The following is an 18,550-nucleotide window of genomic DNA, read 5'->3' as shown; positions in this document are numbered from 1 at the left end:
CTTTTTTCTACTAGTGACCCAAAGGAGTAACCGTCAGGGAAGTAAGACGGGTAGTGGGGGTAAGGGTGGAAAGGAAGCTCCTCAAATGACCCTTCATGAGGGTCGAATGTAGGAGGGTAGTGGGGATGGTTAGGGAAAGGGGGCTCGTGTCCGGAATGGACATTGGCAAGGCGAGTGCGCCAAGCCACCCTAGACATATGGTCAAGGTCGGTTCGGATACGGGCGAGAGTAGCATTAACCGCACGGTGATTGGCCTCCTGAGGCCTGCATTTGGGTGATGGCCGCCATGACGGGGCCCATATCGAAAGACTGAGAGGAGGAAGGTTCGGCCATCTCACTCTCAAGAATGCAGTGGTCAGGCCTCGGACCTCTCGGAGCTCGGGGTATGCCCTCCACATGGGTGGACTGAATGAAGGTCCTATCAGGGACATCCTGAGGGGGGATATGGGAAAGGGGAAACCCGCCAACGGTTTTCACAGACTTCATGTAGTTTCGCAGAAATTTCATCTGCTGTAGAGTTGCACCATCCAATATGTTGGATTGACTAACAGAAGGCACGCTAGCTTCCAAGCTAGCCAGGTCCTCGTCCAACCAGAGGTAAGACGCTATCCGGGTGATCATTCCACCACAAACGATCTTCCCAAATACCGTATTACCCCCCGAATCTCTTGCAGTCGATTAAGGAAGAGAGCGGCAAAATTAATTCGGGATCCAAGGTGGGCCACGTCAGTGGCCAACCAAAGAACCAAAAGCTCTTCCTTCTTCAACTGCCCGACTTCCTGTTTAGGAAAGACCAACATCCTATGGAAGTAACGGAGAGCGATATGGATAATATCCGATGCTTTAGACGAGTTCGTCCGAAACGGAGTGGTGTCGTTGGTGATCTTAACCCACCATTCCTGTTCGTTGTACCCCTGCCAAATGGTGCCTAAAGGGGAATCACAAGGGGCACAAGAATCCATCCCAAATGCTTCACAAAATTGGTCAAATGTGAGTGTTCTAACTTGATTGTAAAGTCGACATTGGATAGTTAGAACACCCGTGATCGGCTCCCGGCTTATGTTCAACGCACTCAAGAATTCAAGAGTAAGCTGATCATAAGTGGGCTCATGGACAGTGAGGAAGTTCGACAGTCCTAGATTATCTGTCATCTCCCTTATCATCGATTCGATGTTAAGGTTAACGCAGGTAATTTAGTCATAGAACTTCGTGGGACGAAGTGTGCGGTCGAAAAGTCGTGTGAAGATTTGCTTGTGAGCCGCATTAGGAAACTTCACAGTATAAATGGGTGGGGGATTAGAGCTAAAAGAGGGTCCTTATGAGGAGGCACCTGTCTTAGCTCTCTTAGACCGTGATTTTCACCACTCACAATGTGCTTTTGAACACAAATTCACCAAACCAACCACAAGTTGTGCAAAGATTTTCAATAATACTTAGCAAATCATGCAATGTACTTCACAAAAGTTCAAAAGAAGATGAAATTTCGCACAAAGAACATGAATCTCACTAGTTTATCACAATATCAAGCACAAAATTGAGCAAACTTCATAAATAATAAAAAATTAGAGGAAAAACAAGCATGCAATCAAAAAGAAAACACACTAGAAGTCCATATAACAAGACTATAGATGAAAAACAAGGATTAGAAGAAGATTTACCAACATGGAGATGAAAATTCCCAAATTTGAAACCCTAGAAATCCAAACTTTGCCAAATTCCCCAATTTTGTGCTCTTGAGTGTTGTAAAGATGAAGGTGATGAAAATTCCGGTGAGAAAGGCGGTCGGAAGTGGCCAGAAAATGAGTGTGGTGGCCGGATCTAGAGAGTGTGAAAAGAGAGAAAGTGAGTGAGTGAGAGAGAGTATGCGAAATTATGTGAAGAGTGAGGAATGAGGCCGAAAAAATAAAGCCGTGAAATCGCCCAGCTAGGTTTGGTGCGGATGCACCTTGACTAGGTGCGGGGCACCAAACTCGTGAAAAATTCTGAAAGAGTTTGGTGCGGGCACACCTTGATGAGGTGCGGGCGCACCTACCTCGCCTTTTTCTCGAATTTTTTAAAAAGGTGCGGGCGCACCTGGAGGAGGTGTGGGTGCACCTACTTTTTCTTTTTTTTTCTTTTTTCTTAAAATTTTTAAACACAGGTGCGGGCGCACCTACCACTTCTGTTTTTTTGGAAAATTTTTAAACACAGGTGCGGGCGCACCGTTCTAATTTTTCGAAATTTTTTTGGAACGATGCGGGCGCACCAAATTCGTCTGTTTTTTCTACCAACTCCTTTTAACTCAACTTTTCATAAGAATCATATGTCCCAATGTAGCTCTCATGACTAGCAAATAAAGCAAAAATCTAACTAACAACCAAAATAAAATAAAATAAAATAAAGGGAAGAAAAGAAACGGGTTGCCTCCCGTATATCGCTTGTTTTAAGTCATTACCTGGACCAAAAAGGATATGTCCTTCACGAGTTGCACTCGGGTGAGTGAAGAATCAAACAACCAATAAAACCAATGGCGTGATTATCATGATAAAGTTTCAATCTCCGACCGTTCACCCAAAATGGACCGTTCTCACCCAAAATATCATAAGCCCCATAGGGAGTAGTCCTCAACACTGAGAAAGGCCCCGACCACTTGGACTTTAACTTTCCGGGGAAGAGTTTTAGTCTTGAGTTGAACAACAAGACTTTGTCCCCAACCCGGAATTCTCTTTGTTGAATCCGGTGATCATGCCATTTCTTTGTTTGCTCTTTGACAATCGTGAGCTCTCATACGCGTCAAATCGGAGTTCCTCAAGCTCTACTAACCTTTCCTTTCGAGCTTCTCCTACCAAGTGAAGATCCATGTTGAGCTCTTTAATTGCCCACCAAGCTTTGTGCTCTAGTTCAACCGGCAAATGGCATGCTTTGCCATACACAAGGCGATAGGGAGTGGTGCCTATAAGTGTCTTGAAAGCCGTGTGAAGAGCCCAAAGAGCATCATCAAACTTCAAAGACCAATCCTTTCTTGTCTTATTGACCACTCTCTCAAGGACGTTCTTTACTTCTTGATTCGAGACTTCAACTTAACCTTAGGTTTGGGGGTGATAAGAAAGACCGACTTTGTCATATACCCCGTACTTCTTCAAAAGAGCTTCTAGTTGTTTCTTGGCGAAGTGTGAACCGCCATCACTTATCAATAGAAGGGGAACTCCAAATTGAGGGAATATGATCTTCTTCAGGAGCTTGGTCACAACCTTGTGGTCATTGGTGGGGGAGGCAATGGCTTCAACCCATTTTGTCACGTAGACGACCGCAACAAGATGTACACATTGCCAAAAGAAGGAACGAATGGACCTATGAAGTCGACTCCCCAAACATCAAATGGCTCAACCTCGAGAATGTTTTGTTGAGGCATCTCATGTCTCTTTGTGATGCCACTACTCCTTTGACATCTATCGCAACCCAAAACAAATTCTCAAGCATCCTTTTGCAATGATGGTCAAAACATACCACATTGGAGCACCTTAGCAACAATTTTGCTTGCTCCACCGTGCCCTCCACATGCCAAAGTATGGCAATGGTTCAAAACTGAGGTCATCTCCTGATTGGGCACACACCTCCTAAACATTCCATCGGCACACTTCTTAAATAAGAGCGGGTCATCCGAGTAGAACCTCGAAACTTCTTTGAAAAAACGTTTTCTTTGTTGGGAATTAAAACCATGAGGCTCAATCCAACAAGCCAAATAATTCGCATAGTCCGCGAACCATGGAATCTCATTGTTCAGAATGGCGAATAACGCTTCTTCTCTCAAATCTTCTTCAATAGAGATCTCGTCTAGATCGAAGAGCTTCTCATCAAGAAGGAGGCGAGAAATATGGTCAACTACCACATTCTTCGTCCCCTTCTTCTCTTGAAGAAGCAACACCCACCTAATGAGCCGAGGCTTGGCATCTTTCTTATTACTCATCAAATAACGGACCGCAGAATGGTCCGTATACACCACAACCTTATTACAGGTCAAGTAAGATCGGAATTTGTCAAATGCAAAGATACGACCAACATTTCCTTCTCAGTAGTTGCATAATTCCGTTGAGCATCATCCAAAGTCCTACTTGCATAGGCTATCACATGAAGCCTTCCTTCCTTTCGTTGCCCAAGAACAACATTCACTACAAAGTCACTAGCATCGCATATTAGTTCAAAAGGCAAGCTCTAATCTGGAGCTTGCACAATGGGGGCAGAAATAAGGGCTTTTTTAAGAGTTTCAAAAGCCTTAATACAAGACTCATCAAACTCAAAATCTACATCTTTTTGGAGTAGATTCGTCAATGGTTTGGCTATTTGAGAAAAATTCTTGATGAAACGCCGGTAAAAACCCGCATGTCCAAGGAAAGCACGAACTCCCGTCACCAAGTTCGGTGGCGGGAGCTTCTCAATAACCGAAACCTTTGCCGGATCCACTTCAATGCCCTTCTACGACAGTTTATACCCAAGGACAATGCCTTCCTCGACTATAAAGTTACACTTCTCCCAATTCAGGACGAGGTTCGTCTCTTGACACCTCTTCAACATACATTCAAGATTAACCAGACATGCGTCAAAAGATAAACCACACACGCTAAAATCGTCCATGAACACCTCAATAGAATCCTCTAGCATGTCAAAGAAGATTGCTGTCATATACCTTTGAAACGTGGATGGGGCATTACACAAACCAAAGGGCATCCTTCGATATGCGAATGTCCCATATGGTCAAGTAAAGGTGGTTTTCTCTTGGTCATCCTGATGAATGGGGATTTGAAAGAATCTGGAATAACCATCAAGAAAGCAAAAGTGTGAATGACGAGCAAGCCTCTCCAACATTTGGTCAATGGAGGGAAGGGGAAATGGTCCTTGCGGGTAGATTTGTTCAACTTCATGTAATCAATGCAGACTCTCCACCCAGTGACAATTCTAGTGGAGATTGTTTCTCCTTTCTCATTCTCAACTATAGTCATGCCTCCCTTTTTCGGAACCACGTGAATTGGGCTCACCCACTTGCTATCTGAGATAGCATAGATGATTCCCGCGTCACGCAGTTTCATGATCTCCTTTTTCACAACCTCTTTGAGGTTGGGATTGAGCCTTCTCTGATGCTCGATGGAGGAGGCATTACTATCGATGAGATGGATACGATGTATAGCAAGAGAAGGGCTTATCCCTTAAGGTCATCAATCGAATACCCTGAGACATCTTTATATTTTTGTAGTATTTCAATCTATTTTGAGATAGAGATGTCATCAAGACTCGAATTGACAATAACAGGATAAGTACATGCATCCTCAAGAAAAACATATTTGAGAGAGGAGGGTAGGGGTTTGAACTCTACCTTTGGAGGAGGCTTAAAACACTCCTCTTTGTCATTAGATGATGTAGCTAGAACCTCAAATCCTTCATTTTGTGTCTCCTCAATGGTAGTGTCAAGAAGCATGGAGAATCCGTTCACCTCTTCCATGTCCAAGCTAGGGGCTTCGGTAAGAGTAGTATACAACTCATCCCCTGTGTGAACCACACTCGCTGCATCCTCTATCTCATCCTCCACTAAACTTACCCGACAAATTCTCTCCATTATAGGTCTCTTCAAAGTATTAGAGAACTCAAATACAACCCGCTCATTAGCTACCTCAACTTTGATTGTATCGTTTTTGCAGTTTATCACGACACCCAATGTCTCTAGAGCTTCTCTTCCAAGAATAAGAGGAGTCTTCGGATCTTCTTCCATATCAATTACTACAAAATCATATGGCACAAACACATGCCCAACTTGAATTGGTATATACTCCAACTCACCATAGGGGACTCTCATAGTGCGGTCCGCCAATTAAATCGTTTTTCGCGTAGGATGAAGAGGAAATTTATGGTGCTTATCAATAGATAGAGGCATCAAATTGACACTCGCTCCTAAGTCGGTCAGTGCACCCTTAGGCTCTAAATCACCTATCTTCGCTGACAAGGTGAAACTCCTGGGATCTCTTTGCTTCTTGGGCATGGTTCGTTGCACAAGAGCACTCTCTTGGTAGGGTAGGGTGATCAGCTCATCTTCAAGTTTACGTTTGTTAGAGAGAATCTCCTTCAAGAACTTAGCATAAGCCGGCATTTGAGACATAGCCTCAAGAAAAGGGATATTGATTTGCAGGCTCTTCATCACGTTGAGGAATTTAGTGAACTTGTCACTCAGTTTTCTCTCTACCAACCTTTGAGGATAAGGAACCGGAGGCACATAGGTCTTAGTTGGTGGAGGTGATGGCAATGGAGTTTTATCACCAACTTGGACTTGTGGCTCATCATTTTTCACAACTTCTTCCTTCTCACTTTCCTCAACTTCATCCTCCTTCTCAACAACTTCAACTTCTTCTTCCTTCTCTAACTCCCCATTAGGTATCTTAGGACCCTCATAACTTGTTCCCAACCTCCAATGGATGGCTTTGGCTTGATGGAAGTTAGGGTTAGGATGTGTTGGCCCGGATTGATTTGTAGGAGTTGAGGATTCTTCTCGGCTACTTGGGCGATTTGGGTTTCAAGCATTTTGTTATGGGCTTGTAGCTCTTGAAACCTTTGCTCATGGTTTTGGAGAATTTGGTTCATGGATTGGAGTTGTTGGAGAATTTGGAGAGAGGTTGGATCGGAGATGGTTTGGATTCGGGATTTTGTTTGGGGAATGGAGGATTAGAGGGAGGTTTTTGGGTATTGGCTCTTTGATGTGGAGCTTGGTAAGTGTTGGACCCTTGTGAGGATGAACCACCTTGGTTATAATTTTGGTTATACCCTTGCGCATACCCTTGGTTTTGAGCTTGGTTGTACCCTTGTTGAGGTTGGTTCCATCCTTGTTGAGGTTGGTTGAAGCCTTGGGTGTAGTTTTGTTGAGGTTGTCTCCAACCCCCTTGTTGATTGCTTCTATACCCTTGGTTCCCTTGATATCCATCTCCTCTAGAATTTATCGCCGCCACATGCTCCGAATAGGTACCTCCATAATAATAAGTATCATGGTTAGTACCACCAGAAATATCACAAGAAAAAGAATTTATCTGTGAAGGATTAGATGAGGCGAGATTGATCTTTGAGAGCTTCTTGTCAAGTTGGTCCATCTTGGCTTGAATTTGATCCATGGGGTCTAATTCAAACTTCTCGCTCTTCTTGTGTTGAGCACCTCTTCATCTTGCACCCCATGAATAGTTCTTGATCACTTCCTCTATAGTGGACTCAAGTTGTTCTTGCGGGATCTTAGAAAGTTGACCTCCCACTCCAGCATCAAGGTTGGCACGTGAAATAGGATCAAGACCATCATAGAAAAATCGCATGAGGAGGTTTTTATTGAACTCATGGTGAGGACATGAACGAATCATCTCCTTAAACCGCTCCCAAGCTTCTGCAAGTGTCTCATTGTTCTCTTGCTCAAATGAGGAGATCTTCCTCCTTATGTCTGCAGTCTTCCACTCCGGGAAGTATTTCTTTAAAAAGGCCATCGTGACTTCTTCCCATGTAGATTGAATTAGTAGGCAAACTCTTGAGCCATGATTTTGCCTTTCCGGTAAGAGAAGATCGGAACAAATGCATCTTGATATAGTCAAGGGAGACGTCATTTGTTGTCATCATAGCACATATCTCAAGAAACCTGTCAAGATGGTCGAGAGGATCCTCATCCGACCCCTCACAAAATTGTTCTGCTTTCACCATCCGAGTATACAGAGGATGAATGTTGAAATTTGTAGTGGTGGTGGGGAGTCGAATACCACCTTGAAGAAGATAGGAACCCGGATTTCTGAAATCCCTAAAGAGTTGTGGATTTGCTTCACCCATTTCTGCTTCAACTTCACTTGTTGTAGTTGAGACTGGTGAAGATGGCTCGAAACCCAAAGACAAAGTTTACAAATTTTTCTAAAGCTTCCGCAATGTACGGCCAATTTCAGGATGCAAAGTGGGTGAACCGTGATCTCTTTTTCTCATGTAACACAACAAAGCTAAGTAGAGGATTAGAAAATAATAACCATAATCAAAAAGAAAATAAAAGAAAAATCAACTAAGCAAGCTAAACTAAAATATACATCATTTAATAGCACAATCTCGCCGGCAAAGACGCCATTTTGATAAGAGGTTTTTAGTGTGTCGTTAAGACACCAAAAATCACTTTTCAAACAATATTTTAAATTAACAAGCAATTACTAAGAAATAGTAAGGGCAAGTCAAGGTCGATCCATAGGGAAAATGGGATTAATTAAAGTCTATCAAGTCTAAATTCCTAATTGAAGGTATTTGGGGGTTTGAAAAGATTTGGTAACAATATGACTAGCTAAAAACTAGAACTAACAAATAACACGAGTTAAATATCAAATAGAAGACACTAGAGTTAAGGTTACTAGTATGAATAAAGAATGAAATGAATGTTAATGCGATTGTGATGTAACAGAGATGATTATGCAAGGTTTAGTTTCCCTCTAAAATACTCGAGTCCTCTCTCAAACGGTCCTCAAGAATAATCACTTAATCAATCAACTAAATCCTCTCTCGAATGGTCTTTAGTCAATTGATTAAGAGATTCCATAAATTCGGAAAACCCCTAATAAAGGATCCCCTTACCCAATATCTTGGCCTAGAAATTAAGTTGATTCTTGGGGATGATAAAAGAGTTCAAAATTCAATACAAGAATATTTGAATTCAAAATACGAAATAATGAATGTGATCAATATCTATCCTAAGGTTTCAAAACACCAAGATCAATGCATAACTTTCTTTAGAACATCACAATCTCATCAACAAAATATTTAAAACCCTAATTCATACTTTCACCCTAACCCTAGATATAAAACTACTCACTAATCATGGATTATAAGTAATTAAACATAAAATCTATGACTAATTTAAGGCTAAACATGATTAAGAGAATTAAACTAATAGAAATCACAATTATGAGACTATGAGAATGAAGATATAAGAATAACTAAGAACAAGAACAAACACGAAAAGAATGAAATAAAAACTGAAAATTCAAATTAAATTGAATGAAAAGTACCTTAAATGCTATCGGAATCACAAAGTATGATATATAATTCTCAAATCTAAATAAAACTAAAGTGTTTTTCTCTCTAGTATAAACCCCAAAATACTCTTCTAAAAACTAGAATAAAGCTAAGTCTCAACTCAAACAAAACAGTTTAAATGAAGACACGACCTTTTTTCCGAAAACGCATGGTGCGGGCGCACCAAACACGGGTGCGGGCGCGCCAAGCACGGGTGCAGGCGCACCAAGCACGGGTGCGGGGGCACCAAGCACGGGTGCGGGCGCACCAAGCACGGGTGCGGGCGCACCAAGCACGGGTGCGGGTGCACCATTGTTAGGTGTGGGTGCAACTAACCTTTCTGCCTAAACTTGGAATGTCTCGTCAAATGGTTCGGGCGCACCTTTGTAAGAGTGCGGGCGCACCAATGTGGTGCGGGCACATCTTGTGTTTGGTGCGGGCCACTTGCATGTGCGGGCACACCATTGTGTGCGGGGTTTCTCTAAGCGCACCTCAAGCTCCCTCGGTTTTCTCTTGCTCTTCCCCTTAAGTCGTATCTTGCAATACGCGGCCCCGAAAAGGGTCATTCCTGCAAGAAAACATGAGAAAACATGGTGAAAGCATATGTACTAGAAATTAAAAGAGATCGAAAATCTAGCAAAATGTCATTATGATCAATCAATGATCAAGTAGGAAGTAGAAAGGGAAATGAGGAGAAAAGAGGGGAGAAAAGAGAATAAGGAGGACCAAAATAAACGAAAAGGAGGTCATAAAGTGCGTTAGAAACGCACTTATCACACCCCCACCCCATCCCCACAACAAACCCTAGTCCCCCCCCACCCCATGTCAGCCCCACCACCCTTTCCCTGCTTCCCCACCTTACAGCTCCACCCCACCCCATCCCCCACCCTGAAAGTGCAAGTGACACTCAAGAGGGGGGGTGAATTGAGTGTTTGTCCGAATGTTGTAGATTTTTCGATTATAGTAAGAACAGTAAAGGAACAGTTCTCTAGCAGCGGAAATAAAAGCAATGAATAAACAATACAAGGATTTAACGAGGTTCGACTTCTAATAAGTCTACGTCCTCCACTCACTCAATCTTTTATTAATCAACTCAAAAGAACAAAGGAATTACACTCAATCACTTATGCACCTAAGCACAACTTCCACCTATGGAAGTTCGACCCAACCACCAACTATGATGGTTCAAATGAAGTTGATCCCCGATCAACTTCCCCAGCAAACTGAACTCACAATTTGCTCACTTACAACAAATTTTCTCTCAAGAACAAACATCCTTGCACGCTTAGAATGAGAGTAATTTAAGATCTATGTGGTATTCGGGTTTATGCTTAGATTTGAGAGTTCAAGAGATGAAGTGATTTTGCTTAGAGTATTCTGAAAATATGCATGCAAAAGCTTACCTGTTTGTGTGCTAGCAGAACTCCTTAAATAAGCCTTTGGTAAGTAAATGTTACATAATATTATGAGAGTATATTTTCCTGGAAGTATGGAAATTATTCCAAGGAAAGTATACTCACTGATTTTATTTGATATTAAATAAAATCAGTATAAGATCATATAACACACTTACCATACTTAAGAAATCTTGCTCACATAACAAACCATACATCCGTGTATTTTGAAAAACAATTTTGCGCGGAAAGAAAACTTTCCTAAAATACAAATGTATAAAATAAACCCTAGAGGACTGGTTCAGATCTGTTTCCAGACTGTTCCAGTCAACCAAGTTTACTTGTAGTTGTGTATGACAAGTAACCAAGGTTTCTTGTCATCCACAACTAACTCATCTCTCTAATTTCAAACCTTTATAGTACATCAACACCTTTATACCACTTACATTGCATCTAAGACCTAAATGCTACAACATGATCTTGGTCTTCATGCAATTCATCAAGACTTGGCTTCACAAGCTTCGCTTTTCTATCCATTGAACTCGTATTTTGGCACCTACACATGTAAACAGATTCATGCATGCAATATAATAGTTCAATGTGGTTTGTCATCACTCAAAACTCAAAATAGGAAACTCAACAAATTCCCCCTTTTTGATGATGACAAACCCTGAAGTTCCCCCCTGCAAATAATATCATACGTTTTGAGAACTTTTTCAAACAAATTGAATTCTTAAGATATGAACTCAAGGCACTGGTTTCGTACTGTTCCTGCAGATTAAGCATCATTTACAAGTACACCAGTTCACAACTAACTGACATCAGTTTAAGAAAGAGTTTCTAAGTACCATAGGCAAATACTAATTAGACTCAGAGCTCTTAGACTTAAACATGCATTCGCAAGAAGAACATCAATAGTTGTTCAGACTTATTTCTAAGCCATTAGGGTGAAAAGAAGTAAAGTGCTTTGAATACACTCAGTTCCAGACCACGTATGGTCTGTCAACTCTAACAAGGCACTCAGCCTTTGTAACACCCCCGAATTTCTCCACTTTAAAAACTTACACTTTCGTAAAATACTTGGAGAAACTTAAGGGTATTACCACCAAATATAAATATATTTTGGCAATACTATAACTTGATACACAAAATATGCAGCGGAAACTTCTAACTTTATTTATAAAAATAATATTATTATCCAAAAACCACAATACTAATATGAAAAGTCTAAAGACTACTAAAATAGTGATCTAATTCTAATGATCCCAAAAGGTTCCTCCCATGCATCATGAATCATCAATAGACCTGCAAACTACTCACCGTAAGGAAAGTAGGGCAAAGCCAAAACAAATAGGATATACGAGTCAGTTGAAATACTGAGTACAATTACGTGCAAGACTTGTAAACTTGTAAATATATAATTCACATACTTTCATAAACATGCTTTATTTCACAATTCTAGTGATAACAAAAGATAAGATCCATCCATTATTAAATTCACGTTAACACCAAAGAATATATCTCCTTTAATAATTCCATTAAAAGTGGAAAATAATAATATAAGAACCTAACTTAAACCCCTTTCCTTGATCCGCGATCCTAAGTGTGCACACCCCCCAAGCTAGTATACCTTTATGAATACAAAGACATTGGAGTAACCTTAATGCCAACTAGTGGACTTGGAAGAACCCTTCTTGGAGAAAGCCAAGGGGTAATTGTAATAAGAATAACGTAGGGGTTAACCTTTCCTTTAATTCAAATAAAGAATTATGATAAACAAACTTAATTATAGGGAATTAAAAAAAAAAGATAATTTAAACTTTTAAAACTAAAACTTATGCTAATATTTTTGAGTTACTCAAAGCCACTGATTTGCAAAAATGGATTCCTTCATAAAAAAAAATGGATTATACATGCAAACTGATTTTTATTTTTTTATTTACTTTTCTAAAACAAACAAAACAATATTTGATTGGTTTAGCATATCTACGAGTCAACAAAGCAAGAGAAAATACAAGCTTTAATTTTATCTAGCCTACATGATAAGAAGGTTTGATTAAACCAATTGCATATACCAATTCATATAATTCATACTAAAACACACATAACTAATGTATACATAATAATTAAAGATCAAGCCAGTAAAGTACCTTGATAATTCACGAAACAAGAAAATCAACTAGTAAGGGAATGTTCCCGAACGAAATCCTCCGATTAATTATAAACTAGTTCTAATCAAAACGATGAACAATATATGAACTCTAAAAGAAAATTATGCTTACACTAGGGGGAAAAAAAAAGAAGGGCTGCACAGGAAGGGCTGCGCTTTCTTCAAAACGCAGCCCTTCTTTATTGTACGGCTGCGTTTTTTTAAAAAGCGCAGCCCTACATAACAGAAGGGCTGCGTTTTTGAAGAAAAGCGCAGCCCTTTTTCAAAAGGGCTGCGCTTGTCAAAAAAACGCATCCCTTCTGACTGTAAGAAGGGCTGCGTTTTTTGACAAGCGCAGCCCTTCTGAGTGAAGGGCTGCGCTTATAAAAAAAACGCAGCCCTATATGATTTTTTTTTTTTTAAAAAATTGAAATGTACTCATATGTGATATGGCTGCGCTCACGCCCTTCCTTCTCTCTCATTAAATTCTCTCTCCTCTCCACAACAACATAATCTCTCATTAAATTCTCTCTCCTTTATTCTCACGCCCTTCCTTCTCCCTCCTCTCTCATGCCTTCCTTCTCCCTCATTAAATTCTTCTCTTCTCCATAACAACAAATATCAGATCTACAATTTGTTGATTTTTCAACCCTCATTCAACTCTTCTTCCTCCAAACTTTCATTTTCTGCATTTTTTAGTTCCATTTTCTCTTTCAACTCATTAGGGTTTCTTGAAAGTGTCGAGGGAAGATTCTGTGGTTTCCGTCGTTGTTACCCACTGCAGATTCCGTGGTTTCCGTCGTTGTTACCCACCGCCAACACCGCCACGACGAGTACAAGCCACGACGAAAAAGTCACCCACCGCCAACACCGCCAACACCCGCACCAACAACAATACCCACATTTGTTGATGATTTTTCATTTTTCAGATCTACAATTTGTTGATGTTTGTTTTGATTAATTAATGTAATTTCAGATTTATAATTTTTCTCTTTTGTATTTCTGTTCGTTTTTTTTTTCTTTTTGTTCATTTTCGTTCTTGCTTTTCTTATTTTCGTTCCATTCTGTTCATTTTCATTCTTTCTTTTTTCATTTTCGTTCATTTTTTTTTTGTTCATTTTCGTCCTTTGTTTTTCAATTTTCGTTCGTTTTTTTATTTATTTTCCTTCTCTCTATTTTCTGATTTCATTATACTTTTTTAGTTCCAGATCTGATTTCATTATACTTTTTTGTTTTTAAGTTTATTTAATTTCGTTTTTTAGTTTAGATGCAATAATATCATATTTTTTCGATTTTTAGGGTTTAAGTTATAATGCTGTAAGTGTGGGTTATGGTGTGTAGACAATTTCCAGTTGAACAATTTTTGTTGCATACTATATACTTCGTCCGTTTTTTTAGTAGTTGCCTTTGTTTAGTTTCTGTTTTTTTTATCTCTGTTAGGTTTGTTTATTTGTATAATAGTTCTGTTGAAATGTGCGATTCTTACAGCAAAACTTGGTCAATTGTAGCTTCAAACGAGTTAATTGTGCTTTTTGCTTTGCTGTAAGATATATTTTTGTTTTGGATTGTTTAAACAATATGAGTAGATATATTTAGGAGTAAAAAAATGCAAATTTTATTTTATTTTTTTTTTTTTTTTTGGGTCAGAAGGGCAGCGCTTTTTAGGTAAAAGCGCAGCCCTTCATGCTTAGAAGGGCTGCGCTTTTACCTAAAAAGCGCAGCCCTTCTAAGCTTGAAGGGCTGCGCTTTTACCTAAAAAGCGCAGCCCTACTTAAAAAGTGAAGGCTGCTATTGAAAGGGATGCTGTCAAAAAGCGCAGCCCTAAGGGCCTTTTTTAGCGCACCCCTTGTTTATTTTTCCACTAGTGTAAACTAACTAATTATAGACATGATTCATGCTCAAATAATTAAAATATGTTTTTATAAAACTAAAAAAGATCAAAAACTAAGAATAAAAACAACTTTTAAAAAATAGAGTACTTACAAAACCTCCCGCTAAAACTCCTCGGTGAAAAACTAAAACTACTCAAAGAGACCACTCACTTTAGGGAAAACTTTATAAGGAACTCTCAATATTTTTTTGGTGAAGAGAAAGTGAAGAATTAGAGGGGTATTTATAGTGTAAACTAGGGTAGAAAAGAGGTAAAACTTTCCTAAATTATTAAAATTAGGGCAAAAGAATTAAATTTTTTTTTTGCAACATTACAAGCTGCCGGCAGCAGCTGTGGAGTGCAGAATATTTTTTTCTTTTTTTTTTTTTTTTTTTAAAAAAAGAAATCTTCCCTTTATTTGTAAAAATTCTTTCCAAAAATCAATTTTGTTTGATTTTAAAGAGATTGTTAAATCTTCCCAAATCAATTAAAATCCCATACTTTATAACTCAATATAAATCTCATAAAAATATGATTTTATAAGATTTAACAAAATATTTTAAATATTTAAAGTTTTCGGTTTTATTTAAAAGAAATCGATTTTCAAAGCAACACTTATAAAAATAATCCGAAAATTACATACTAAAGTGTATAATCTAATTTTGTTTACCAAAAATGAAATTTGGATTTTATAAAATTATTTATCAAATATTTGTTTAAATAACTAATTAAATAAATAAGATAATGACAAGAGCAACTATTGTTAAAAATTACTAAAATAACCTTTAAAATTCAATTTTATTACCCTCCAAATGATTCCCTCCTATGTGATTTTAAAATAGTTTAAAATGAGTTTTGAAGATAAAATTTAATATTGTTTTAAATAATCTCAACAAATGCCTAAAAATACGGGGTATTACAGCCTTACTCTAGTTGCTGCAACACACACAGATTGTAACACCAGACCTGCTTCCCCCTAAGATTAGGTGGAAAAGATCACAGAACTTAACACCTGCTTCCCCTTTTTTGGCATCATCAAAATAGATCAAGGAAACAAACAAATTAACAAATGACAAAACACAACCAGTAGATAAACTACCAATCATTTGAAGTTCATGCTAAATAGGCAGCTCAAACAGCATTCTAGGGATGCTGATGCTACCATTGTTCCTGCAAAGTACCAAAAGCTACGAGTCCTAAATAAGAGTTATTACAGACCAGTAGTAGACCAAATTACATAAGATCAAATGTTTTTGTAATTTGGAAAGGGGGGTAACCAGATAGAAAGTTCAATAAAAGAGAGGTGTTAACAGCAAAATAGAATAAGAAGAAAAGAGAAGAAATCAATCAGCTCCAGATTCGTTTTCAGTCCCATCATCTTCTTCCTCCTCAAGATTCTCTGAAGCATCTTCTGCATTTTCTTCCTCCTCCTCTGCTCCTTTCTCTTCCTCCTCCTCTTCTTCTTGTTCTTCCTCATCCTCTTCTTCTTTCTCTCCCTTGGAAACCAGTTCATCATCATCTTCATCACTAGCAGCATTGGAGGACTCTTCCTTTGCCTCAGAATCCTCTCTACCTTGAATACCAGCTTTGTCAAGGCGAACCTCAACTCTCCTGTTGGATTCGTGAAGTACAGTGCAAAGTTGAGTAACACTATTCAGCATATTCTGCATCATCTGGTTCTGGTCACTCAACTGCTTGACCAAGGCATAAGTAGCCTGAATTGATTCCGTACTGGTCCTTGCACCAACTGCATCACCCTTTGCTTCACCGTTCATCTTCAGAACACCATCTGTATATGACATGTCCTTCTGACCTATAATCTGATTCGTAAGATGAGACATGGTGCCATAGTCTCCCACCATACGAATATTCCAATGCTTGAATACTAAGGTCAGCCATCCTCCATAGGGCATTGCATGCTTAGCCTTCTCACACAGCAGATCATGTGACCCAACATCATAGCAGGGAGGTTGACTGGAATATGTTCCATGAGACAGTATATGAGAACACTATCCATCAACCGTACACTCATGCAGCCTTGTGCTCTGGGAAACACAATCTTTGAGGCTATGGTATGAAATATCCTCATGATTGGCTCCCTTAAGTGGCCAATGGTGTACCCCTGCTTAGGGTCAGGTGGACCAGTGAAGAACCTGGTCTGGATCTGTTCTGCTGTGATTCCTTTAACTGTGGGCCAGTTCTACCTTGAGTACTCATCAAGTCCCTTGTTTGGGACTTTGAGAATTTCAGCCAAAAGCTTCTCAGATAAATTAATGGGAGTGCCCTTAACAAAAGCAAAGTAGGACCCATCGTCCTTAGTATGCAGGTGTTCATAAAATTCCTCAACCAAAGGCATAAACACATCAAGTTCTTTTGCAAACAAAACAGACCATTTCTGAAATCTAAAGCTTCCTTAACCTCATGCAAGAATTCTGATCAACCCAACTCTTGGCAACAGAAAAACCAACCAGAATAGACCTATCCCTCAAATCACAAAGGCTCGGGAGTGATAGACTTACTTTTCTTGGGTTTAGAACCCTCTGCAGCAACAATAGCAGGCAGCTTCCTCTTTTTGTCAGCTGGAAACCGGTCTGATTCTGGTTCCTGCGCAATCTCCTTGCCTTTGGAAGATTCAGCACCCTTCCTAGCAACCGTCTTTACCCTTGCGCCCTTGCTGGCAACACCCTTAACACTCCTTCTTAGTAACTTCCCCTCAACCTCTGCACCTTCCTTCTTCTTTAATTTCTCCACTGGTTTGGGTGTGATTTTAGGGGTAGGGATTTTGGGTTTGGTGGTTTTGACTAGCTGTTTTGTGGTGATGGGTTTGGAAACCTCCTTCTCAATAGACTTAACCGCTTTTGATGGCGGTTTCTTGGCAGCAACTTTCTTTGCCTGCATCTCTTTCCTTTGTGGTTCAACTAAAACATCCTCCTTCTCAACTTCTTCTTCCTCCATCTCCTGATTTTCCGGTTCTGAATCACCCACCGGCTCCGACTCCGTTTCCGGTTCTGACTCCTCCAGCTTCTCCGACTCCTCTGGCTTAGACTCCTCAATCGGTTTTGGTGTGGGATCCTTTGATTTTGGTGTGACAGGCTTTTTGGGAGTGGTGGTTTTGTAACTTTGGGAGTGGCGGTTTTGGTGATTTTGGCGGTTGATTTTGGAATTACCGCTTTTGTGGTGGTAAATTTTGTAGTGGATTTTGGTGTAGTTGTTTTTGTAGTGGTGGATTTTGTGGTTGCTGGCTTCCTTGAATTCCTCCGTATTAAAGGTGCTTCTTCCTCATCTTCAACCTCTTCCTCCATAACCGGTTCCTCCACGGGTTCAGCCACATCCTTTGTGTTCTTAGTTTCAATTTCAGGAGATTCTTCAACCTCCTTTTCTACCAACCTAATACTCCTCCTTTTTGACATGATGAGACTGAATTCACTCTGTTTTGAGCACTTAAGAACAAGAAAAGAAAAACTTGAACAATTTGTGTTTCAAGAATTCGGGAAAGAAAGAAGTAGAAAAGGAATTAGGGTTTGATCGAGAGAATATAAGCAAAGAAAGGAAAGAATATAGGAAAATATGTGATCAAAGAGAATAAGAAGAAATAAGGAAAGTATGATCACATGCAAGAATATATATAAGATGGCAAGAAAATAACCAACCAGATATATCCGTTCTTCGCAAACTGCAGTTGCCTTAATTACAACCGTCACTTCATTTATTTTCCTTTTTTGAAATTTGAAAAATATTTAGAGAATAACCGCCTCAAGAATCTGGTTCCCAAGTGGTCTGCAACTGGTCTGTGCCAACTTACCTTTTTAAGACTTATGCTTAAGTACCCAAGTACTAAGATGATCAGTTCAGCATCGCATAAGAACTTTGATCCTAAAAGCAAAAAAAAATGTACAGAAGAAAAAGAATATATACACAAATTGAATCATTTGACTAGCCAAAGGGACAAGTCAAGACCTAAGAGCTCATTGTCTAATCTTAATCATACCCAACAAGGTACGAAGCTTGATGAACACTTCTCTGCTCAAAGGTTTTGTAAATATGTCAGCTAGTTGATCTTCTGACCTGCAAAACTCCAACTAACATTACCTTTTTCAACATTGT

At 39.5% G+C, this 18,550-nt stretch overlaps 1 protein-coding gene and 1 non-coding gene across 2 annotated transcripts; one reads left to right on the top strand and one right to left on the bottom strand.

The window, feature by feature from the left end:
* Positions 1-5,839: 5,839 nt before the first annotated feature.
* On the bottom strand, positions 5,840-17,856 carry LOC130591084 (uncharacterized). Its single transcript, XM_057393995.1, has 4 exons — positions 17,614-17,856; positions 17,034-17,518; positions 15,952-16,420; positions 5,840-6,349 (listed from the first exon to the last, which is right to left on the bottom strand). The coding sequence occupies exons 1-4, from the start codon at positions 17,854-17,856 to the stop codon at positions 5,840-5,842; spliced, it is 1,707 nt and encodes a 568-aa protein (XP_057249978.1).
* Positions 7,333-7,439, top strand: LOC125497158 (small nucleolar RNA R71). The gene has a single exon (XR_007273798.1). It is a non-coding gene; the product is annotated as a small nucleolar RNA R71 (small nucleolar RNA).
* Positions 17,857-18,550: the final 694 nt, after the last annotated feature.

Source organism: Beta vulgaris, chromosome 4 (genome assembly GCF_026745355.1).
Source record: "Beta vulgaris subsp. vulgaris cultivar EL10 chromosome 4, EL10.2, whole genome shotgun sequence".
Taxonomy (NCBI): domain Eukaryota; kingdom Viridiplantae; phylum Streptophyta; class Magnoliopsida; order Caryophyllales; family Amaranthaceae; genus Beta; species Beta vulgaris.
This window is presented reverse-complemented; position numbering and strand designations above follow the sequence as displayed.

Bases quoted from the DNA above. Each gene is read 5' to 3' on its own strand.
- LOC130591084 (XM_057393995.1), bottom strand. From the start codon at position 17,856: ATGTCAAAAAGGAGGAGTATTAGGTTGGTAGAAAAGGAGGTTGAAGAA. The intron at 16,421-17,033 runs GTTTCCAGCTGA...AACATATTCCAG, and splicing joins CAGGAACCAGAATCAGACCG to TCAACCTCCCTGCTATGATG. The intron at 6,350-15,951 runs GTTTCCAAGGGA...GTTGTTGAGAAG, and splicing joins ATGAAGATGATGATGAACTG to GAGGATGAAGTTGAGGAAAG.